The following is a 24463-nucleotide window of genomic DNA, read 5'->3' on the forward strand; positions in this document are numbered from 1 at the left end:
GTCCTGCAGGGACAAGAGACTTCCTGTTTTTTTCATAGAGCAGAGAAAAGAGTAGAATTAACTGGGTAGAAAGGCAAAATGAGCAATTGTAAGTACACAGTGCTATATAATATGATGATTGTAATATATTAAGAGGATGGAAACTTTGAAGGGAGGAGGAGTGCTTCTTTAACTAAAGCTTAGCTATTACTCTTTATATATATCAAAAAATAAAATAAAAAAAGTAATTACAAACATAGCATTCCCTTAACTTTACTCATTGTTGCAGAAATTTTGCTATATGTAACATTATTTAAAAAGAGATTCTCACCCTAGACAGTAAAGCTGTGGCTAGACAGTCTTTTTTCATGACACAGATTGAGCGGTCATATATGCTACGCTGCAGCATAATGCAGGTGAGCGTGGCTGTACTGCGACAAGAACTGTATCAAGCTAATAGTAAGGACCAGTTGGATTTTTTGTGACTTGTTAGTCATGGTAGGCTGCAATTTAGTAGCCGCACAAAGCAAAATTTGGCCATCTGACTCGTGCAGTGGGTAAAATCGCCATCTACCCAAGCCTTATTGCTTATCCATAGGCGGATTAAAATGAGGGCAATCTGGGCTACCGCCCCGGGGCCTCGGGCCTCCAGGGGGCCCGGGGCGTCTATGGCCAGATTGCCCTCATTATATGTGCAGCGCCGCGGCACATACTGGCAGACAGTGGCAGGGGGGGCCCCGGACCACTCCCCCAGCAGCGGCGCACGGACGCTGCTTCTTCTCCGGCCGGGCCAGCACTGCAGCTGTTAACTTCCCTGTGGTGGCCCGGCCGCGTTACTGCTAGGAGACACGGCCCTGTGCGCGGCCCGTGTCTCCTAACTGTGACGTCACGCAGTGCGCGCCCGGCCTGTAGTGCTGCAACGGAAAGAAGCAGGACTGAAGCCGAGCCGGCGGATGGTGAGTCTGTGTCAGTGTGAGAGAGTGTGTATGTGAGAGAGTGTGTATGTGTGAGAGTGAGTGTGTGTAAGTGAGAGAGTGTGTATGTGTGAGAGTGAGTGTGTGTATGTGTGATTGAGTGTGTGTGTGTGTGTGCAGGCAGATATCATTGTGTGATGTCTGTTTATATGTATTTTTGTGTTTCAAATGTGTTTATGCGTGTATGTATATGTCTGTATATGTTTGTGTGTGCGTGACTGCGTGCGGCCTCCCGCTGTGTATAGATGGCGCCGTGCGGCCTCCCGCTGTGTATAGATGGTGCCGTGTGGCCTCCCGCTGTGTATAGATGGCTACGTGCAGCCTCCCTCTGTGTATAGATGGCTACATGTGGCCTCCTGCTGTGTGTAGATGACGCTGTGCGACCTCCCGCTGTGTACAGATCGCTATGTGCGGCCTCCCGCTGTATATAGATGGCTACGTGTGGCCTCCCGCTGTATATAGATGGCACCGAGCGACCTCCTGCTGTGTATAGATGGCTATGTGCGGCCTCCTGCTGTGTATAGATGGCACCGTGCGGCCTCCTGCTGTGTATAGCTGGCTATGTGCGGCCTCCTGCTGTGTATAGATGGCTACGTGCGGCCTCATGCTGTGTATAGATGGCACTGTGCGGCCTCCTGCTGTGTATAGATGGCACCGCGCGGCCTCCTGCTGTGTATAGCTGGCTACGTGCGGCCTCCCGCTGTGTATAGATGGCTACGTGAGGCCTCCCGCTGTGTATAGATGGCTACGTGCGGCCTCCCGCTGTGTATAGATGGCTACGTGCGGCCTCCTGCTGTGTATAGATGGCACCGTGCGGCCTCCTGCTGTGTATAGATGGCTACGTGCGGCCTCCTGCTGTGTATAGATGGCACCGTGCGGCCTCCCGCTGTGTATAGATGGCTACGTGCGGCCTCCTGCTGTGTATAGATGGCTACGAGCAGCTTCCTGCTGTGTATAGATGGCTACGTGCGGCCTCTTGCTGTGTATAGATGGCTACGTGTGCTCCATATTGAGTCATACAATTAATGTAAGGCTATGTGCCCTCGAAGCAGAAATGCTCTGGATTTTTTTTGAGCGTTTCTGCATCTCCCTGGCAAAAAAATGCATGCGGATTGTACATGCGGATTGTACATGCGTTTTTCCTGCCAGGGACATGCGGAAGTGAAGCGTTCTTCACATGCATTTCCGCATGCGGGTTGACAAACGCTTAAGTGCTTAACAACTTGGTCACACTATATAAATCCATGCAACCAGCAACCAGCATGGATTTATATAGTGTGACTGTAAAAGAATGGTAAAAAATAAAAAATATATACTTACCTTCTGATGGCCTGCCGACGTTAGCTGTCGCGTGACCCGTCACATGACTAAATGACGTCACGGCAGGTCCTTTTCAGACCATCGTGAGCAACCGGCAAGCCAGGACGCATCGGATAAAGACACTGGGGGCCATCAGAAGGTAAGCATAATATTTATTTTTTATTTTATTCTTTTTTTACAGGTTCTATGGTACCCGGGTCCAGAGGAGAGTCTCCTCTTCTCCAAACCCGGGTACCATCCGCACATTGAAACGCATGGATTCTGCACGTATAGATCCAGTGATGCGGATTCCATGCGTTCCAATGCAAGTCAATGGCGGCGCTTCCGCAGAATAATTGGTAATGCTGCGGATTTTTCCGCAATGATAATCCGCAGTGGAAATTTCCGCAGCATGTGCACAGCACATGCGGATTATCATTGGGGAACATGGCAGGCCTTCTACCAAGCGTTTTTTAAGTGTTTCTGCAGCGGAATTGTCGCTGCGGAAACGCTTAAAAAATGAATAGTGGGCACACAGCCTAAAAAAAAATATTATAATTAATATTGTGCAAAATTAATTTCACGTGAACTATCACATGATCTATCACAGGGGATCATGTGACATGTGATACATCAGGTGTGTGTGTGTGTGTGGGGGGGGGGCACGCCTTCTAAACTGCCCGGAGCCCTTGCTACTCTTAATCCACCTCTGTGCTTATCCACAAGCATGCTCGACATGTGCAGACATCTCTTTATTTATTCTTAACCTTCATGTGATGCCTATGAGCTGCCCCCGCCAGGCAGAAAGAGGGGTTCCCATTACAGAGATAGTTGAAGGTCCTGTGGACCTGCCATCAATGTCTGGTGAAAATACCTGTTAAAGGGAACTTGTCAGCTGATTCATGCTGCCAAAACCGCCTACCTTATGTAGCGCCGGCGTCCCTGCCCTCTGCTAGGCAGGGACGCTGTTCCCCTCACCTCTCTGCTCCGTGCCCGGCGTCCTCCTCCCGCTCTGCTGGCAGCGCGTGCTCCTTCCCGGCCACTGTGCTTAGGGCGCGCGCGCGCGCTCTCCCTCCCTCTTAAAGGGGCCGCGCGCGCCGTCCTAAGGAGTCCCCGGCCAATGGCCGGAGGACTTCACCATATATAAGGCACCTCCTCCAAAATGGAGGTGACGAGCAATGTTGTTGCACTGTTCACTACTCTGCTTCAGCCCTCAGGTCCCGTTGCCAGTTACCTGCCAGATTCCTGCCAGCTTGCTGTCTTATTCCTGCCTGATTATTTGCTACCTGCCTGCTAGTCTGAGGTCCGACGGTCTGCCTTACTACTCCTGTCAGTCTGTCTAAGGACCAGCCTGTCCGCTCACCTGGGAGCGCACTTCAGCCACCTGCCTGCTTGCCTGAGGTCCGACGGTCTGCCTTCCAACTCCTGTCAGTCTGTCTATGGACCAGCTTGCCTGCTCACCTGGGAGCACACATCTGCTACCTGCCTGCTAGCCTACCTGGAGGCTCCGCCGTCACGTGCTGTGACCACCTGCCTGTCCAGTGACTCCTGCCCGCTCACCTGGGAGCGCTCATCTGCTGCCTGTCTGCTAGCCTACCTGGAGGCTCTGCCGTCACGTGCTGTGACCACCCGCCTGTCCAGAGACTTCTGCCCGCTCACCTGGGAGCGCTCATCTGCCGCCTGTCTGTTGGTCTTCCTGGAGGCTCCGCCGTCACATGCTGTGACCACCCGTTCATCCAGAGACTCTCGCCTGCTCACCTGGGAGCTCACATCTATCATCAGCCGCCACAGGTCGTACCAACCCTTTACCCAGAGACTGCCCCGGTCACTTGCCGTGACCATCTGCCCGTTCATTCAGAGACTGCCCCGGTCACTTGCCGTGACCATCTGCCCGTTCATTCAGAGACTGCCCCGGTCACTTGCCGTGACCATCTGCCCGTTCATTCAGAGACTGCCCCGGTCACTTGCCGTGACCATCTGCCCGTTCATCCAGAGACTGCCCCGGTCACTTGCCGTGACCTCCAGCCCGTTCACTCAGAGACTGTCCCGGTCACCTGCTGTGACTTCCTGCCAGTCTTCCCTGGTCGCCACCCGCTCCCTTACAAGGACCGCCCCCTTGTATAGTAGCTCAGAGGTTCCGCCTCCCAGACCCGTTACAGTTTGCTCGGGCCATGGAACCCGGTGGCACCCAAGCTCCCTCGCGCTCGGACCTGTGTCATGAACTGTCCCGTCAAAGGTCCCAACAGGAGTCCATCCTGGGTCACCTGCGGAATGTCAATACTCGCCTGGACACTCTGACTGCTCCACCAGCAACCTCCGCCAGTGCCATGTCTCGCAATCCGGCAGCTCCGCTGCCCACTAATACCATGGTATCCTACCCCGGACCCCGGCTTTCTGCACCTCCTCGCTTCGGAGGCGACTCGGCCCAGGCTCGGGGCTTCATAAATCAGTGCACCCTGCACTTTGAACTATTGTCCCACCAGTTTAACTCCGACCGAGCCAAAATTGCATTCATCATGTCCCATCTCACCGGGGAGGCCCTGGCCTGGCTAAATCCTCTATGGGAGAGAGGAGACCCCCTGGTGTCCAACTTGCCTGCTTTTCTCACGGCTTTCCGGAAAGTCTTCGACGAACCCGGACGGAAGACCTCATCTGCATCATCACTGCTACGCCTCCGTCAGGGAAGTCTCACCGTGGGCCAATATGCCATACGGTTCCGTACCCTTGCCTCGGAGCTGGCCTGGGATAAAGACGCTCTGGTATCCGTCTTCTGGGAGGGTCTGTCCGGCCGTATTAAAGATGAACTTGCCGGTCGGGACATCCCTACCACTCTCGATGACCTAATAACTCTTGCCACCCGGATTGACCTACGGTTCCAGGAGCGTGCCAAAGAGGTCACCCGTGAGAGGAGGTTACCACGTCTAGCTCCTACTTTTCAGAAACCCGTCACTCCCTCCGTCTCTACCCAGGTACACTCTCCTGAGCCTATGCAGGTCGACCAGACCAAGATGGTCAAAACCCGTCAGGACTTACGCCGTGCCGAGGGGAGCTGCTTCTACTGTGGCAGTAAGGAGCACCGGATCCGTACCTGCCCGGAGAGGTCGGGAAACGCCTGTGTCTGTGTCGCTCAGAGAGGTCGACCTAGACAAGAATAAATCCTCTCCATCTCTGCTGCTGTCAGTCTCAATCGTCTGCGGGGAGAACCGTTATTTCGAACTAGCCCAACTTGACTCTGGAGCAGCCGGGAATCTTATTTCACAGTCCCTGGTAGAGAAATACCGCATCCCCACCAAACCTCTGGCTATACCCTTGTCTGTTGCTGCCGTGGATGGGGGTCTCTTACCACGCCCCATCCAACTCATCACCGAATCCATTACTCTGCAGGTGGGAATGCTGCATTCTGAGAGTATCTCCTTTCATGTTCTGCCTGGACTCTCCCACGCCCTCTTGCTAGGCCTACCTTGGCTCCAGAGACATGCACCCGTGCTTGACTGGCAGACCGGAGAAGTCCTTCGCTGGGGACAGGACTGCCATAAGACCTGTCTGGTTCCCGTCCGTCCTTCTCCTACCCCAGCTAATCTACCTGGACTTCCGATTCCTTATTGGTCTTATGCTGATGTCTTTAATAAAAAGGAAGCAGAGACACTACCCCCTCATAGACCATACGACTGCCCTATCGACCTGTTACCTGGTACTACTCCTCCCCGTGGGCGAATTTATCCATTATCCGCTGCTGAGACCCGGTCGATGTCCGAATATATTGAGGAGAATCTGGCCAGGGGATTCATCCGGAAATCTACCTCCCCGGCGGGAGCAGGCTTCTTTTTCGTCAAAAAGAAGGACGGCTCTCTCCGTCCCTATATAGACTATAGAGGCCTTAACCAGATCACGGTGAAGAATAAGTACCCCCTTCCGCTCATTCCGGAGTTATTTGATCGTCTGAGGGGGGCTAGAATCTTCACCAAACTGGACCTCCGTGGGGCGTACAACCTGGTTCGTATCCGTCAGGGGGATGAATGGAAGACGGCATTCAACACCCGGGACGGCCACTATGAATATCTGGTAATGCCCTTTGGTCTCTGTAACGCTCCTGCCGTCTTTCAAGAGTTGGTCAATGACATCTTCCGGGACCTTCTCTACTCCTGCGTAGTGGTGTACCTGGACGACATCTTGGTCTTCTCTCCGGATCTCCAGACTCACCGGAGGGACGTTCGTCAGGTCCTGCTCAGGCTCAGGCAGAATCACCTCTTCGCTAAATACGAGAAGTGCCTCTTTGAGCAGACCTCGCTTCCGTTTTTGGGCTACATTATTTCTCAGACCGGCCTACGAATGGATCCAGAGAAACTGTCTGCCATCGAGAAATGGCCTCGACCGGAGGGGTTGAAGGCCATTCAGCGATTCCTGGGCTTCGCTAACTACTACCGCCTCTTCATACCACACTTCTCTTCCCGGACTGCCCCAATTTACGCGCTCACCCGTAAGGGTACTAATCCCAAAGAGTGGCCGCCCGAAGCAGAGGAGGCCTTTCTTTCCCTAAAACAGGCCTTCTCTTCCGCCCCGGTGCTGCATCGCCCGGACGGCAACAAGCAGTTCTTCCTGGAAGTTGACGCCTCCTCCTCTGGAGCCGGAGCGGTACTTACTCAAAAATCATCTTCCGGGAGAATGGTAACTTGTGGCTTCTTCTCCAAACTCTTCTCCTCTTCTGAGCGCAACTATTCCATAGGAGACCGAGAGTTATTGGCCATCAAGCTGGCGTTGGAGGAGTGGCGTTACCTACTCGAGGGGGCTCTTCACCCGGTAATAATTTACACTGACCACAAGAACTTGGCTTACCTCCAGCATGCCCAGAGACTTAACCCGCGCCAAGCCCGGTGGTCCTTGTTTTTTGCTCACTTTGATTTTGTTCTTCATTTTCGCCCGGCTGACAAAAACGTCAAAGCAGACGCCTTGTCCCGATCCTTTCTGGTGTCCGATCTCGAGGAAGAACCTAAACATATCATCGATCCCGCCAGAGTAATGCAGGTGGCTCCCGTGAGTCTAAATCGTCTCCCTCCCGGTAAGACGTTTGTTTCAGTACCTGATCGGAAGAAGATCCTACACTGGGGCCATTCGTCTAAACTAGCTGGCCACGCCGGTCAGAAAAAGACCCTCCAGCTTATTGCCCGGCACTACTGGTGGCCTACCCTGCACAAGGACGTAATAGACTTTGTTTCTGCCTGTGTGTCCTGCGCCCGCAACAAAGTCCCGAGACACCTGCCAGCCGGTCGCCTCCTTCCGCTTCCTGTGCCTGCTGCCCCCTGGCAGCATATTGCTATGGACTTCATAACTGATCTCCCCGTCTCCGCCGGTTGTACGGTCATTTGGGTGGTCGCTGATCGCTTTTCCAAGATGGCTCACTTTATTCCCCTGCCAGCCCTCCCGTCTGCACCCGAGCTGGCTAAAGACTTTATCCGCCACATCTTCCGTCTTCATGGCCTGCCCCTCCACATCGTGTCGGATCGTGGGGTACAGTTCACCTCACGTTTCTGGAGAGCCACTTGTAAACTGCTAGACGTCACCCTGGACTTCTCTTCCGCTTACCACCCACAGTCCAATGGTCAAGTGGAGCGGATCAATCAGAACCTGACCAGTTACCTCCGGCACTTCGTTAATGCCCATCATTCAGACTGGGTGGATCTCCTACCATGGGCCGAGTTCTCTTATAACAATCACGAGAGCGAATCCTCCTCCAAATCCCCGTTTTTTGTAGTCTTCGGTCAGCATCCTCGGATTCCTTTTCCTGTCTCCACCTCTGTGGACAACCCGGCTGCGGAATCTCTCGTTAGCAAATTTTCCTCCATTTGGGAGAGTACCCGATCCGCACTCCTTCAGTCGTCCGAACGGATGAAAAGACACGCTGACAAAAAACGCCTGGATCCTCCACAATTTCGTCCTGGAGATAAAGTCTGGCTCTCATCTAAATATGTCCGACTCAAGATACCTTCTTACAAGTTAGGGCCTCGGTTCATCGGTCCTCTGGAGGTCATCAGTCAGATCAACCCGGTGGCCTATAAATTGAAACTCCCGGCCAACTTACGGATCCCTAACTCCTTCCATGTATCTCTCCTCAAACCTGTGGTACTTAACTCTTTTTCCAAGTCTACAGGTACGCCTCCTGCTCCGGTTTCTGCTGAGGACGAGTTTGAGGTAGAGAACATTCTTGCCACCAAAAGGGTAAGAGGAAAGACCTTTTTTCTAGTAGATTGGAGGGGGTTTGGTCCTGAGCAGAGAACGTGGGAGCCCCGGGAGAACATCCATGCCCCTCTTATCCTAGCTAAATTTCTGTCTGGCCTAAAAAAGGGGGGGCCTAAAGGGGGGGGTACTGTAGCGCCGGCGTCCCTGCCCTCTGCTAGGCAGGGACGCTGTTCCCCTCACCTCTCTGCTCCGTGCCCGGCGTCCTCATCCCGCTCTGCTGGCAGCGCGCGCTCCTTCCCGGCCACTGTGCTTAGGGCGCGCGCGCGCGCTCTCCCTCCCTCTTAAAGGGGCCGCGCGCGCCGTCCTAAGGAGTCCCCGGCCAATGGCCGGAGGACTTCACCATATATAAGGCACCTCCTCCAAAATGGAGGTGCCCGAGCAATGTTGTTGCACTGTTCACTACTCTGCTTCAGCCCTCAGGTCCCGTTGCCAGTTACCTGCCAGCTTGCTGTCTTATTCCTGCCTGATTATCTGCTACCTGCCTGCTAGTCTGAGGTCCGACGGTCTGCCTAACTACTCCTGTCAGTCTGTCTAAGGACCAGCCTGTCCGCTCACCTGGGAGCGCACTTCAGCCACCTGCCTGCTTGCCTGAGGTCCGACGGTCTGCCTTCCAACTCCTGTCAGTCTGTCTATGGACCAGCTTGCCTGCTCACCTGGGAGCACACATCTGCTACCTGCCTGCTAGCCTACCTGGAGGCTCCGCCATCACGTGCTGTGACCACCTGCCTGTCCAGTGACTCCTGCCCGCTCACCTGGGAGCGCTCATCTGCTGCCTGTCTGCTAGCCTACCTGGAGGCTCTGCCGTCACGTGCTGTGACCACCCGCCTGTCCAGAGACTTCTGCCCGCTCACCTGGGAGCGCTCATCTGCCGCCTGTCTGTTGGTCTTCCTGGAGGCTCCGCCGTCACATGCTGTGACCACCCGTTCATCCAGAGACTCTCGCCTGCTCACCTGGGAGCTCACGTCTATCATCAGCCGCCACAGGTCGTACCAACCCTTTACCCAGAGACTGCCCCGGTCACTTGCCGTGACCATCTGCCCGTTCATTCAGAGACTGCCCCGGTCACTTGCCGTGACCATCTGCCCGTTCATTCAGAGACTGCCCCGGTCACTTGCCGTGACCATCTGCCCGTTCATTCAGAGACTGCCCCGGTCACTTGCCGTGACCATCTGCCCGTTCATCCAGAGACTGCCCCGGTCACTTGCCGTGACCTCCAGCCCGTTCACTCAGAGACTGCCCCGGTCACCTGCTGTGACTTCCTGCCAGTCTTCCCTGGTCGCCACCCGCTCCCTTACAAGGACAGCCCCCTTGTATAGTAGCTCAGAGGTTCCGCCTCCCAGACCCGTTACACCTTACAAGACTGACATGATGCAGAATAGACCTGTCAATCTAGCCAGAGAAACCTGAGAGGACATGCCTCTTGGACTAATCACCTTGTCCTCGTCCATGTTTTATACTAGGTTATTCTTTTAGAGTAAAACATATGTTTGTAGTGCAGTAGCTGGTCTGGGACTCGTGCTGCCGGGGCGGTGGGCAGCATGTATCAGCTCACAGGTTCCCTTTAATACACTAAAATATTATTCACTGGACGAATAAAAAAAATCACAGATCTGTATAAATACTGACCTGTCCCCAGCCATACATATTGCTATGAGTCTGGGAAGGGTTCACTTTTGAAAGCAGAAAGCGTGCCTGGAAAATAAAACAAAAGTAGATTAGAAGTCCAATATAGTATTTTATAATCATGTGTTTTCTTGGGTATCATTATCTGTGAAAAAGTGTCAAGTTAAAACACAAAGCGTGGGTCAGATAATAATATACATGTCTAGCAATCAGGAGGAAGATGTTCGCCTTGCTTCCTTCTTTCATGTTCTACACGATTCTTACATATATAGACAGTTTATTGTTATCCATTCACAAGATATTATTCATTATATTGCTCATCACTGGCCGTTCTGTCACCTCTTTCCCCAACTTAATTAACCATCCCCCATCCCCCAAACTGACCTACAAACTGAGTTGTGGTGGCAATAAAACCTGAATTATTATAGATAGTCGGATCCTGTAATTCTCTGCTTCCTGCAAATGGAAAAAATGTTTAATTTAATTTTAAAAAATGCCCCTAGTGCCATATGTGGAGGCAGGGAAGGGTTTTTTCCCCTAATATAGAGCTATATGTGGTCTAGAGCAGCAAATCATGGGGACGATCACTGTAAAAGATGAGAGCCGGCAGCACCATTTTATTTTAACCCATTCACCCCCTGGTGATTTTCCGTTTTCGTTTTATCCTCCCTTTCTTCCAGGAGCCATAACTTTTTTTTTATTTTCATTCTGCCACATAGTGTACTGGAAAACGGGGAAAACAATTCCAAGTGCAGTGAAATTGCACCTCCACAATGTTTTTTTGGGTTTTTTATTTACCATGTTCAATATATGGTAAAACTGATCTGGCAATTTACTTCTCTAGGTCAATACGAGTGCATAGACACCAAACATGTACTGAATATAAAAATACCAGGGACCATAATCCCAAAAGGTATATAGAGAACTCCCAATACAGTTAGGAAGCAAAAAGACGAAAAATGGAGTATGTTGACCCCAAAATATATATGAAATAGTAAAAAAAAGCCTATTTAATTAAAAATTACATTTTATTGAAAAAGTCAAAAGAATTAATAGGCAACATTACAATAAGTAATCAGACCAAAAATTAGTAGTAGGTCACATGGTGAGGACACAAAAAATGTGATAACGTGAAAGACACATAAATGTCATAGGTAATGGGGTAGCAAAAGAAGATTTAGTAAAATTAATGGCTTAAAGTTAGTCATCCACAAATAAAAATTCATTCAAAAGATCTGAATGTAGTAATATGGTATAGCCACTAGATGGCACCCAAGTACAATTGTGTACAAAAAAAAACATTTAAATAGGGGCCAGTAGCACAGTAAGGGCAGGGACACACTGCCGTATTTCACATCCGAGGATGGCATGGTAAACCTGGTACTGGCCGGCACCGCTCCTGACCTAAGCTTGACAGCTACATAGAAATCCATCATGCTGTCATACTCAGGTCAGTCCATTCAGTGCAATGCGATCATCATCGCACGAGTTATACGGCCCGTGTGTCCCTGCCCTGAGGAAGGAAATCAAATGACACGGGCCATTTTCCGAGACCTATAACGTTTTCATTTTTCAGGATATGGGGCTGGGTGAGGGCTTATTTTTTGAGACCTGAGCTTTAATAAAATATTGCCATGACTAATTACAATATTGTTTTTAGAAAAGAAAAAAACCTGAGTACAAAATGGCATAAAAAGTTACAGTTTTATTTAGTCAATCTGTAACTAACTTCCATTAACCACTTCGCGCCAGAGCCTGTTTTTGCCTTCGTGACCGGGCCAATTTTTACAATTCTGACCACTGTCACTTTATGAGGTAATTACTCTGGAACGCTTCAATGGATCCCGCTGATTCTGAGACAGTTTTTTTTTGTGACATATTGTACTTCATGATATCACTTGCGTTTATTTGTGAAAAAAACTGAAATGTGACAAAAATTTTGAAAATTTTGCAATTTTCAAACTTTGAATTTTCATGCCCTTAAATCAGAGAGATATGTCACACAAAATAGTTAATAAATAACATTTCCCACATGTCTAATTTACATCAGCACAATTTTGGAACCAAAATTTTTTTTTGTTAGGGAGCTATAAGGGTTAAAAGTTGACCAGCGATTTCTCATTTTTCCAACAAAATTTACAAAACCATTTTTTTAGGGACCACATCACATTTGAAGTCACTTTGAGGGCTCTTTATGACAGAAAATACCCAAAAGTGACACCACTCTAAAAACTGCACCCCTCAAGGTGCTCAAAACCACATTCAAGAACTTTATTAACCCTTCAGGTGCTTCACAGGAATTTTTGGAATGTGGAAGAAAAAAATTAACATTTAACTTTTTTCACAAAAATGTTACTTTAGACCCAATTTTTTTTATTTTCGCAGGGGTAACAGGAAAAAATGGACCCCAAAATTTTTTGTGCAATTTCTCTTGAGCGCGCTGATACCCCATATGTAAGGGAAAACCACTATTTGGGTACACTGCAGGGTTCGGAAGGGAAGGAGCGCCATTTGACTTTTTGAATGTAAAATTTGTTTGAATAATTAGCAGACGCCATGTCACATTTGGGGAGCCCCTAATGTGCCTAATCAGTGGAAACCCCCCACAAGTGACACCATTTTGGAAACTAGACCCCTTAGGGAACTTATCTAGATGTGTGGTGAGCACCTTGCACCCCCAGCTGCTTCACAGAAGTTTATAATATTGAGCCGTAAAAATAAAATTTTCACATTTTTCCCACAAAAGATGTTTTTCATTCCCTAATTTTGCATTATCATAAGGGTAACAGGATAAATTGCACCATGAAATTTGTTGTGCCATTTCTCCTGAGTACGCCGATACCCCATATGTGGGGGAAAACCACTGCTTTGGTGTACGGCAGGGTTCGGAAGAGAAAGGAGCGCTATGTTGGCTGGGATAGGCAGCAGACACCATGTCACATTTGAAGAGTCGCTGACATGCCGAAACAGCAGAAACCCCCACAAATGACCCCATTTTGTAAACTACACCTCTCAAGGAATTCATCTAGGGAAGTAGTGAGTATTTTTTAATTTTTAAATTTATACCATTGGGCAGTGAAAAATGCATAATTATATTTTTACCACAAAAAAATGTTTTACCCTCAGATTTTACATTTTCACACAGGGCAACGGGTAAAAATGGTGCCGAAATGTGTCACACAATTTCTTCTAAAAGTGTCAATACCCCATATGTGGCTGTATCGTACCGCTCAGCCATACGGCGAGATCTGGGGGGGACGGAGCGCTATTTGACAATTGGAGAACAAATTATTGTAGAATAGGCATTTGGATTTGGGAGCACAAAATTTTCTGAATTTCTTTTGGGGGGCAAGGGCCATTTTGCTTTTCCAGAGCCTTTCTGCTACCAGTAACTTGGAAGTCCCTTATATTTTTAACATATGACGGACCTGAGTGGGGACTAGCTTTTTTTGAGGACTGAGTTGAAGCTTTTATTGGGAACATTTTACGTAACATTTATCCGGCGCTCTAGGCTGAGCACTTACATCGGGGTTTCCATCTAATTTTCCAAGTGATGTAATTCAGATGAAACCCCTGCAGGATCCATTCACTGTAATGAGGCAGCAGAGTTACTCTGGACACCGTCTGGCCTCTGTGTAGCGGTGTCCTTTTTTTCAGAAGTGCACAAAACTGTGGCCAACCGCACTTTTATGCACGCCTAAAACAAATGACACCGTGGGATCACAGGCCAGACGGCATCCACAGTGGCCTATATCTGCCTCATTACAGGGAATCTTCCATCATGGGTTCCGGCTGAATCACGTATTTCAGAGATTTACACGGAAACTCTGGTGTAAGTGCTCAGCGCAGAGCGCAGGATAAATGTGGGCAGAGCCTTACTGCGATCTTTGGGAGACATAATAAACAAATCAGTAGCAGGTGAAGAATTGGTTTTATTTATTTTTTACGCCGCTCCTCGTGCGGTATAAGTGATGAGATTACTTTATTCTTCGGGTCGGTGCGATTACAAAGATACCAGATTTATATCGGGTTTTTATGATTGACAGCTGTCACACACTAAGAGACGCTTTTTTTTGCAAAATCTAGTTTTTGCATCGCCATATTTTGAGAGCTATAATTTTTCCATATTTCGGCCGACAGAGTCATGTGATGGCTTGTTTTTTGCGGGACGAGTTGACATTTTTATTGGTACCATTTTTGGGTACGTGACATTTTTTGATCGCTTTCTATTCCGTTTTTTGGGAGGTAAAATTAACAAAAACCAACAATTCAGGAATTGTTTTTTGAGGTTTTTTTTATGCCGTTCTGCATGTGGTAAAAGTGATCAGGCAGCGTTATTCTTCGGGTCAGTACGTTTACAGCGATACTACACTTACTGTATATTTTTTTTATGTTTTGGCGCTTTTACACAATAAAACAATTTTATAGAAAAAATATTTTTTTTGCATTGCTTTATTCTGAGAGCTATAACTTTTTTTATTTTTCGGCTGATGGAGCTGTATGGCGACTTTTTTTTTTGCGGAACAAGATGACGTTTTCAGCGGTACCATTTTTATTTCCATTTTGCTTTTTGATCGCATTTTTCTCCACTTTTTCTTTGGCGATATGATGAAAAAGCATATTTTTTTGCTCCGTTTTTTATTTATTTTTATTACGGTGTGCACAGAAGGAGTTAATTAGTGTGACAGTTTTATAGATCGGGTTGTTTCGGACGTGGCGACACCAAATATGTGTACTTTTTTTGTTTTTGCATAAATATATGGATTTATTGGTTTAATATTTTATTTATTTATTTTTATTTATTTTGTGATTTTTTTTAACAGTTTAAAAACATTTTTTTTTTACTTTTTTTTAACCTTTTTACTTAGTCCCTGTATGGGACATTAATTTTTATTTTTTTGATCACTGATCTCATGTAATGTAATAGACATGTATTACATTACAAGAGATCTTCGCTGACTGTTTCATAGTCAGAGTCTCCTGCCAGGCTTCAGCTGCAGGCTGAGCCAGGCAGGACACCATATATGGCAGAGCTGGAGGCGGTCATGTGACCTCCAGCTGCCATAGCAACGTCAGGTCCTGGAAGGTATCAGGGGTCTTCGGAGAGGTAAGTAAGAAGACCCCCTCTCCTCTGTCTATCTTCTATATGCCGCGATCACTATAGATCGCGGCATATAGAACATAGCAAAGGGTTAACATCATTGGGACCTGATCCAATCAGGTCCCGATGATGTCCCCCGTCAGAGCTATCGCTCTGCACCGCAAACACAGCGCTTGCAGGACCCTGGGGGTCCTGAGCGCTGCGAGACCGCCCACCGTTTTTAAACGTCGGCGCTGCACAGAGCCCAGCAAGCGCCGACGTTTATCTATAGTGGGCAGTCGCGAAGCGGTTAATATATCCATAATATAAATATAATGCATGACAAGAAAGTGCAATGTGCTGGAAGAAAAACGCAGTCCCACCTGCAAGGGCATATCATACCCAAGCTACAAAGAGTCCATATACATAGTGTGGTATCTTTCCAGAGATATACTGGATAGAATAAGGCTATATATTCCAAGTGGAGCGCAGAAAAATGTTTAAACCAAACCCAGGTTCACCAGATGCTTACCACCATTGTATATGGGGTCCAGGGGGACGCGGAGGACAGGTGGCAAAGGTGTCTGCTCGATCCAGTATATCTCTGGAAAGATACCGCTGGTGGCCGCCAGCCAGAAGTACTCACTTGCAGAGCTGCTCCATCTACTTGTCATGACTGGTGCTTGTACTGCACATGTGAAGCCCAGCTATGCATGGTATCACAAATCCTAGAAGGGAGTATTGAAGGATTCCTCCACAAGAGGCCCCCATAACCATTCACACATCTCCACCTTCCACCTCAGACCACCAGAGGGAGCCCGTTAGGGAGATATAAAAGGGAAGGTGGAGCCAGGCAGCAGTGAGTCTAGACTGGAGTCGACAGAGAGCAGTTAGTCTGTTGATGAGTTCCTGCAGAGTGAGACACAGAAACAGGTCAGTCTGCAGTGGAGCTCAGTGACTCAGCAATTCCTCTGAGAGTTCAGTTGGTGCAAGCCTGACTACAGAGTGGAGTCCAGACTCAGTTGTAGCTCAGAGAGGTGAGCTTTAGGTGTGTCGGCGCCATAAGATCGGTGAAACGCGGCACGCTGCCGTTAGTGTGAGTAGCCTATTGAGGGCCCCGAGTGAGGCCGAAGGCGAGTGGAGAGTTAGTACATAGGGGGCAGAGGAGCTTACCTAGCTCACCCCGAATCAGTTACCGGACACCGGGTCTGAAGCTTGCCGGGATCTCCACGACCCAGTAAGATAAACCGTAATCCCTGGAGAACTACAGGTCCCAGGATCGCTAAAGTGCTGATACGTACCAGAGCGAGGAGACACATAGGCCCCGTAAGTCGGGAGCGTGTAATCCAAGAGAAGGCCCAACCACAAGGTCAGCCAGTGCAGGACAGAGAAAGTTAGGCCTAGCTCTAGGCAGGTCAGAAACTTACTACGCAGAAGCCAGAACCAGGAGGCCCAAAACCCGCTCATTGGGGAGGATCCGGACATACAACCTTCACCCTACAGTGCTCCGGGGAGTGCCTGAAATTCCATCAGTAAAAGGTATTGAAGTGACTATTGTGTCCGTCCCTGTTCTTCCTCTGGCCTGGCGGAGTCTCTTTGTCCTGCATCCCCGTTCCTATACTGCCCTGAGGCCCAGCTGTACCTGTGGGGAGCTATACCATCAAGCTGCCTTATCATCGGCCTCGGTGGACTGCGCAGCGCTGGTGATCCTCACCAGAAGCCACAGGTGGCGTCACAAACTCTTTCTTTTATAAACTTTACAAATATCAACCCCCTTTTTAAAGAGTGACCCCAGGGTACGGGCCCGGGAGCCGACCACCGCGACATCCCTAAAGGCCAGGCTAAAGGCCCGGGTACCGAGTTATCCCCATTCCCCTGGGCTAGTCATCTCTTTCCTGGCGTCACGAACAGGAATGTGTGCCCGCTGCAACGACGAAGTGTTTTGCCCGTTGCCACCGGGTACTGTGCGCCTTTATTTTGAACTGTGTACGTAAAGTTGTGGTGAAGATAGCCGCCATTGTTGGGCCGTTGAGCGGGAAGAAGGGCGTAACCGCGGGAAAATAAGGGGCGTACCTGCAAAAGAGCGCAAAGTCCCGGACACGCCCCACGCCTCTACGTCAAATCAGGAAGCGCCAGGTCCTGAAAGGAGCATCGCTGAACGCTCTGACGTAGGACGCAAACGACGCAAGGTCCTGAAGACAACCGTCACCTGCGGAGCTGCGGCCAACCGGAAGAAAAACCAGAAGGTAGGCCACGGTTAACTAAGGGGGCGCTAAGATGTCCGTCGAGCAGCAGAATGCCGACCTACCGGTCCACGTCCCTGAAGTTCAGCCCGCGCCCGATAATGGGCAGGCCGAAGCCGCCGCTCCACCAGCAGGGTCAGTAACACCTGTTATTCCTATGACTTTACCGTACATTCCTGGAGCAAAGTGGCTCCCCCAGTACAACGGCAAACCAGATACCCTGTCTGGATTCAAACGGAAGATATGTGGTATCTTAGACATGTACTCTATGACCGGCAAACAAAGAGCTACCGTTGTATTAGGACAACTGACCGATGCTGCGGAACGGGAAGTGGAAACATGGTCGGTCGCAGACCAGGAGTCAGTGTCCGCAATATTCCAAAAACTACAGACTGTATTTGAGGACCTTACTGAGGCGGATCTCCGGATGAGGTTCTACAGCTGCTTCCAACAACCAGAGGACAATGTTCGGGACTATGCCTGGCGTCTTCAAGGGGCCCTGCGGGCTCTGAACCAGGTTAGCCCAGCCAGCGTTGAGAGTGAGAACAAAATGCTGAAGGAACAGTTTGTCCGGGGACTGAGGTCTCCAGAGGAGAGCAGGACTGTGCGTTGGTGGTCCCTGGATCATCCAGATGCCACCTTTGACAATCTCAAGGACATGGCTATAAAAGGACTGCAGCCCCTGGAAAGAAATGACATCCAACGTTACCAGGGTGGGGTTGCCCCAGAGCCTGCTACACCTACCTTGTCCCCAGTGGCTGCTGAAGCTAAGGTTCCAGCAACGTCCCCTAAAGAACTGGATAGTCTGCGCTCTGAGGTGCGTCAGTTGAGCAAAACCCTGACCACTGTGCTGAGTGCTCTGCAGCTGCGGACGGAGCCTGAGGAAGGAGGGAAAATCCTGCTAGCCGACAGCCCTGAGGATGTCCCCTGGATGCGGAGGAGGAGGAGGCCAACACCACCCTCGCCGAGGACCAGTGACCAACGCCGTCCACCGAGGGAACCAACCTGCTACCGATGCCGCAAGACCGGACACCTCGCCCAGAAGTGTCCTTTAAACGAGAAAACCCTGGGTCCGAGGGCCGACACCCAGGAGTAGACTCACCAGGCCCATCAGACTGGTACAACAGGTTCGTCGGAGGAAGACCTTTCCTGTCCATTGTATTGGACGGGATCCCGATGCATGCCCTGCTGGACACAGGATCTCAGGTAACCATCATGCCTGAAGTCCTCTACAAGAGGTTCTGGTCCATGGACGACCTATGTCCGCCAGCTCCAAATTTGTCTGTATATGCTTCAAATGGACTCCCCCTTAACCTACTCGGGGTTAAGAATGTGACTGTAAAGGTGGGGAGAGTGGAGCTGAAGGACCAGGGACTAATTGTAGTGGAGACTAACCCTGATGACAGCAACCCATATATGGTACTAGGCACTAATGTTGTTGGTAACTGTTTGGGAGAGGTTGTGTTCTTGCTCCAACAGATCGCTGACACTGCCAGACCGAGACAGAGGAGGGCGCTGCAGAGAGAGATCCGCGTCCAGATGTGTCAACAGCAAGTAAAGTTAACAGATGGCGAAATCGGTAACGTGAGGGTAACAGACCCAATGCCCATTGTCGTTCCCCGAATGAGTGAAATGCTTATCTGGTGTAGAGCTGCCATAGGTCTTAGAGGACAGAGCTACCAGGCGGTAGTAGAACCCCTTTGCTCTGAGCACAGACCCACGCTCTTAACTGCCAGGGGAGTGGTAGATGTACGTAATGGGAGGGTGCCTGCCCGTCTTCTTAACCTAGGGGAAGATGAGGTTAAACTGCCACGTTATGCCACTGTTGCCAAGTTACATGCTGTCAACAACAACTGTATCCATGAGGCGGAGTCCTTAACCTCACCAGATGAAGTGGAGGATAATGACCCTGCAACCCAGGTGGTGATTGGTGTCAGCAGCTCCAAGTTGGGACAGACACCACTCCTGCCCATCAAAAACAGGGTGTACACCGGGTGGTTCAAGAATACTCGCAGGTGTTCAGTAAACATCCACTTGACTTCGGGAGGGTTAAGGGGGTTCAACATCATATCCCCACAGGCAACCATTCTCCAATTAAAGAATGTTATAGGCCTATACCCCCAGCTCACTACCAGAAGGCAAAAGAAATGCTGCATGACATGAGGAAGGCGGGAGTAATTAGGGATAGTTGTAATCCATGGGAGGCTCCCCTAGTGCTGGTTAGGAAAAAGGATGGGAGCATGAGAATGTGTGTAGATTGCCGTCAAGTAAATCGCATTACACATAAAGATGCATACCCTTTGCCAAGCATAGAGGAGTCCCTAGCTGCCTTAAAGTCTGCAAATTACTTTTCTATCCTTGACGTCACTAGTGGGTACTGGCAGGTCGCTGTGGCTGAGGAGGATCGGGAGAAGATGGCCTTTACCACCCCGATGGGACTCTGCGAGTTCAACAGTATGCCGTTTGGACTCTGCAATGCCCCCGGAACGTTCCAGAGATTGATGGAGTGCTGCCTGGGACACTGCAACTTCGAGACTGTGTTACTTTACCTGGACGATGTAATTGTGTACTCCAGAACGTACGAGGACCACCTGAAACACCTGGCAGAGGTATTTGAGTCACTGTCCGGGATGAAGTTGAAGCCCTCGAAGTGCCACTTGCTCAAGAGGAAGGTACAGTACCTGGGGCACATTGTCAGTCCGGAAGGGGTAGCACCAGACCCGGAGAAGGTCACTGCCATCCAGAAATGGCCGGAGCCGAAGAACCTCAAGGAGGTGCGCCAGTTCTTGGGACTAGTAGGATACTACCGGAGGTTCGTAAAGGACTATACAAAGAAAGCAGCTCCTCTGCAAGACCTCCTGGTAGGGCAGTCTCCCAAAGGCAAAAACCCTCCATTCCACTGGGGTAAAGAACAAGCTGAATCATTTCAGGAGATGAAGGAGATCCTGACAGGTGATGAGATCCTAGCCTACCCTGACTACAACCAACCGTTCCTGCTGTATACAGATGCCAGCAACGAAGGACTGGGAGCTGTCTTGAGTCAGAAGCAGAATGGGCAGGAGAAAGTCATCACGTATGCAAGCAGGAAGCTCCGCCCGACTGAGAGGAACCCAGAGAACTATAGCAGCTTCAAGTTGGTGTTTCTGGCCTTGGTCTGGGCCATCACCGAGCGGTTCAAGCACTATCTGGCCTCCAGCAAGTTCACTGTCTTTACTGATAACAACCCCTTGACCCATCTTGAAACAGCTAAGTTGGGGGCTCTGAAACAACGATGGATGGCTCGGCTGTCAAATTACCAATTTACAATTAAATACTGGGCGGGCCGCAAGAACGCCAACGCCGATGCCCTGTCTAGGATGCCTCACCAGTCAGACACGGAGGAAGAAGTGGATGACTTGGAAGAGATTGAGCTACCTGCCTTTCACCGGAATGGGATGATCCATGAGCAGAGAGCCTCTAGGAAGCCGCGTGGAAAGACGTTAAGCCCCCTGCCTCACCACAGCTGGAAAGAGACCCAGGACACTGACCCGGTTGTCAGCCGTATTAAACAGCTGATAACCCAAGAAGGTGCCTCTCTGGAGAAAGATGCGTCTCTGCAAGCAAAGCAGCTGTGGAACGAGAGGAGCCGGCTGTTTATTTACCGTGAGAAGCTGTGCCGGAGGTACGTCAATCCAAAAACTCATGAGATGGTATGGCAGATAGTGGTCCCGAAGACAGACATCCAAATGGTATTAGAAGCTTACCACGATCAGGCGGGGCACTTTGGCTGGAAAAAGCTAGAAACCCTGCTGAAGTGTCGATTCTACTGGGTAGGAATGCGCAGCTCCATTGAGAGGTGGTGCCGGGACTGTGGGCCCTGTGGCCTAAGAAGAAAAGACTTCAGCAGCCAGAAGGCACCCCTGCAGCCCATCAAGACGACTCGACCTCTGGAGATCGTGGCCCTGGACCATGTCAAGCTCTCCCCCAGCAGGTCAGGGTACACCTATGCTCTGACTATGGTGGATCATTACTCACGTTTCCTGGTGGTCGCCCCCGTCAAAGACCTGACGGCAGAGACAGCAGCAAAAACGTTCCAAGCGTATTTCTGCAGACCCCATGGCTACCCTGAGCAGGTGCTGACGGACCAAGGCCCGGCCTTTGAGGCTGAGTAGTTCAAGGAGTTCTGCCATCTGTACGGGTGTAAAAAGATAAGAACTACACCGTACCACCCACAGACAAACGGTCTCTGTGAAAAGATGAACAACATCATCATCGACCTGCTAAAGACCATACCACTTGAGGAGAGAAACCAGTGGCCAGACCTACTACCAGACTTAGTGGATCTGTACAATCATATACCAGTAAGTTCCACCAATTGCACTCCGGCATATCTCATTCGGGCAAGGCCAGGAAAGCTGCCCATGGATCTGGAGCTTGGTGTTGTTGAACCTGAAGCTGATATGACCACTGAGGACTGGGACACCACCAGACCAGAGCAGTACAGAAGAGTACAAGCTTGTGTCAAGGACAGTCTTACTCGGGTGAGCGAAAAACAGGAAATTCAATACAACAAAAACGCACCAGCAGAACCTTTCACACCTGGTGAAACAGTACTAAAAAGGAAAAGACGCAACCACAAACTCGACGACCAGTGGGAAAAAGACCCCTACACTGTGTTACCGTCAAGGTTTGACAACAAAAAGACCTGTATAATCAGTCGTGATGGAGGAAAAACATCTGCTACAGTGTCCAGGGACCATCTAAAATTGTGTCCACATCTACTAAAAACTCAGGAAGAAGTGTCTCTCACAAACCAGGAAGAACCTAAAGAAACAGTGATCCACACTGACCTGGGAGACTTCCCAGCGGATTGGCCTCAAATAGGAGGTGCAGTAATCATTCCAGTACTCCAATTCTATGAACAGCCAGAAAACCCTCCACAGCAAGTTGAACCTTTAAGTGCTGTAGAAGAGCCAGCTCAAGAAGTATCCCCGGATGAAGGATCCCCGGCAGGAGCAGAGCAAGAGGGCCCAGCCAATGGTAGACTTGCCAGTCCAAGAGAGAGGTTAAGGCAGTTTTACAACTTGGTTACGCGTAGAACTGGTAGAGTAACTGAGGATATAGACACTGACACCCCACCACCTATTGCACTACGCAGATCAGTACGCAGCACAAGAGGTAAACCTCCAGTTAGGTACACTCAGTAAATAGTCAAAGTTTCTGAAAATATATATAGTTACCCCTGGGGTATTGTGTATTAAATTGTAATGTACTGCATAATTGTGTGTTTTCATGCATACGTTTATTAATTTGTGCTTTTTCCTATTAATTCTTTATTCACATAATGAACTGCGTGGCTGAGGACTGTGTGCAGCCCAAAAACTCTTTATGTATATAATTGCGCTCCCTGGAGTGCCCTTTCAGGTGACCTCAGAAGAAAAACCTGTCTGGAGTGGCTCGTTTGGAGGTCCAACTCGGGATCTTCATGCCCTGCAGCCACCCCAGGGCCTACGTAGAAGGTTTAGGACAGGTCCCTCAAAACCACCAAAGTACTCTACCTTGTGAGATGGACATCCTTTTTGGGAACCTCACCACAAGAGACTTGGATTCTGAGGACGCTTTGTATTTGTTTGGTTATGTAACATTTAAGATTCGTGCCTCCCATAAAGGGAAGAATGTTCTAGTATTGCTTATGTTTCCTATTGTTACTGTTTTTATAAAATGTACTTCAGCCCGGGAGTGCTGAGTTTAACTAGGGGAGAATGTGAAGCCCAGCTGTGCTTGGTATCACAAATCCTAGAAGGGTGTATTGAAGGATTCCTCCACAAGAGGCCCCCATAACCATTCACACATCTCCACCTTCCACCTCAGACCACCAGAGGGAGCCCGTTAGGGAGATATAAAAGGGAAGGTGGAGCCAGGCAGCAGTTAGTCTGTTGATGAGCTCCTGCAGAGCGAGACACAGAAACAGGTCAGTCTGCAGTGGAGCAATTCCTCTGAGAGTTCAGTTGGTGCAAGCCTGAATACAGAGTGGAGTCCAGACTCAGTTGTAGCTCAGAGAGGTGAGCTTTAGGTGTGCCGGCGCCATAAGATCGGTGAAACGCGGCAAGCTGCCGTTAGTGTGAGTAGCCTATTGAGGGCCCCGAGTGAGGCCGAAGGCGAGTGGAGAGTTAGTACATAGGGGGCAGAGGAGCTTACCTAGCTCACCCCGAATCAGTTACCGGACACCGGGTCCGAAGCTTGCCGGGATCTCCACGACCCAGTAAGATAAACCGGAATCCCTGGAGAACTACAGGTCCCAGGATCGCTAAAGTGCTGATACGTACCAGAGCCAGGAGACACATAGGCCCCGTAAGTCGGGAACGTGTAATCCAAGAGAAGGCCCTACCACAAGGTCAGCCAGCGCAGGACAGAGACAAAGTTAGGCCTAGCTCCAGGCAGGTCAGAAACTTACTACGCAGAAGCCAGAACCAGGAGGCCCAAAACCTGCTCATTGGGGAGGATCCGGACATACAACCTTCACCCTACAGTGCTCCGGGGAGTGCCTGAAATTCCATCAGTAAAAGGTATTGAAGTGACTATTGTGTCCGTCCCTGTTCTTCCTCTGGCCCGGCGGAGTCTCTTTGTCCTGCATCCCCGTTCCTATACTGCCCTGCCCTGAGGCCCAGCTCTACCTGTGGGGAGCTATACCATCAAGCTGCCTTATCATCGGCCTCGGTGACCTGCGCAGTGCTGGTGATCCTCACCAGAAGCCACAGGTGGCGTCACAAACTCTTTCTTTTATAAACTTTACAAATATCAACCCCCTTTTTAAAGAGCGACCCCAGGGTACGGGCCCGGGAGCCGACCACCGCGACATCCCTAAAGGCCAGGCTAAAGGCCCGGGTACCGAGTTATCCCCATTCCCCTGGGCTAGTCACACATCTGCCTCCTATTGATTTGAATAGGAGGAGGATATGCAGAACCCTGCAGCAGCCTTACAAGTATATGGAGAAGCTTGGCAAGTGAGTACATCCAGCCGGCGGCCATCGCTGCCACCGATAACAACTGAT

The 24463-nt window shown here is 49.9% G+C and overlaps 1 protein-coding gene across 1 annotated transcript in view; it reads right to left on the minus strand.

Annotated features, from left to right (window-relative positions):
• LOC141153867 (protein transport protein Sec23A) overlaps window positions 1-24463 on the minus strand; it is a 246812-nt gene that overhangs the window by 13164 nt on the left and 209185 nt on the right. Inside the window, exon 19 of the mRNA XM_073639099.1 lies at window positions 10113-10178. Within this exon, the coding sequence (XP_073495200.1) occupies window positions 10113-10178 (66 nt within the window). The remainder of the gene's footprint in view (window positions 1-10112; window positions 10179-24463) is intronic.

This window comes from Phyllobates terribilis, unplaced genomic scaffold (genome assembly GCF_046119375.1).
Source record: "Phyllobates terribilis strain yellow unplaced genomic scaffold, ASM4611937v1 Scaffold_7__3_contigs__length_470593459, whole genome shotgun sequence".
Lineage (NCBI taxonomy): Eukaryota > Metazoa > Chordata > Amphibia > Anura > Dendrobatidae > Phyllobates > Phyllobates terribilis.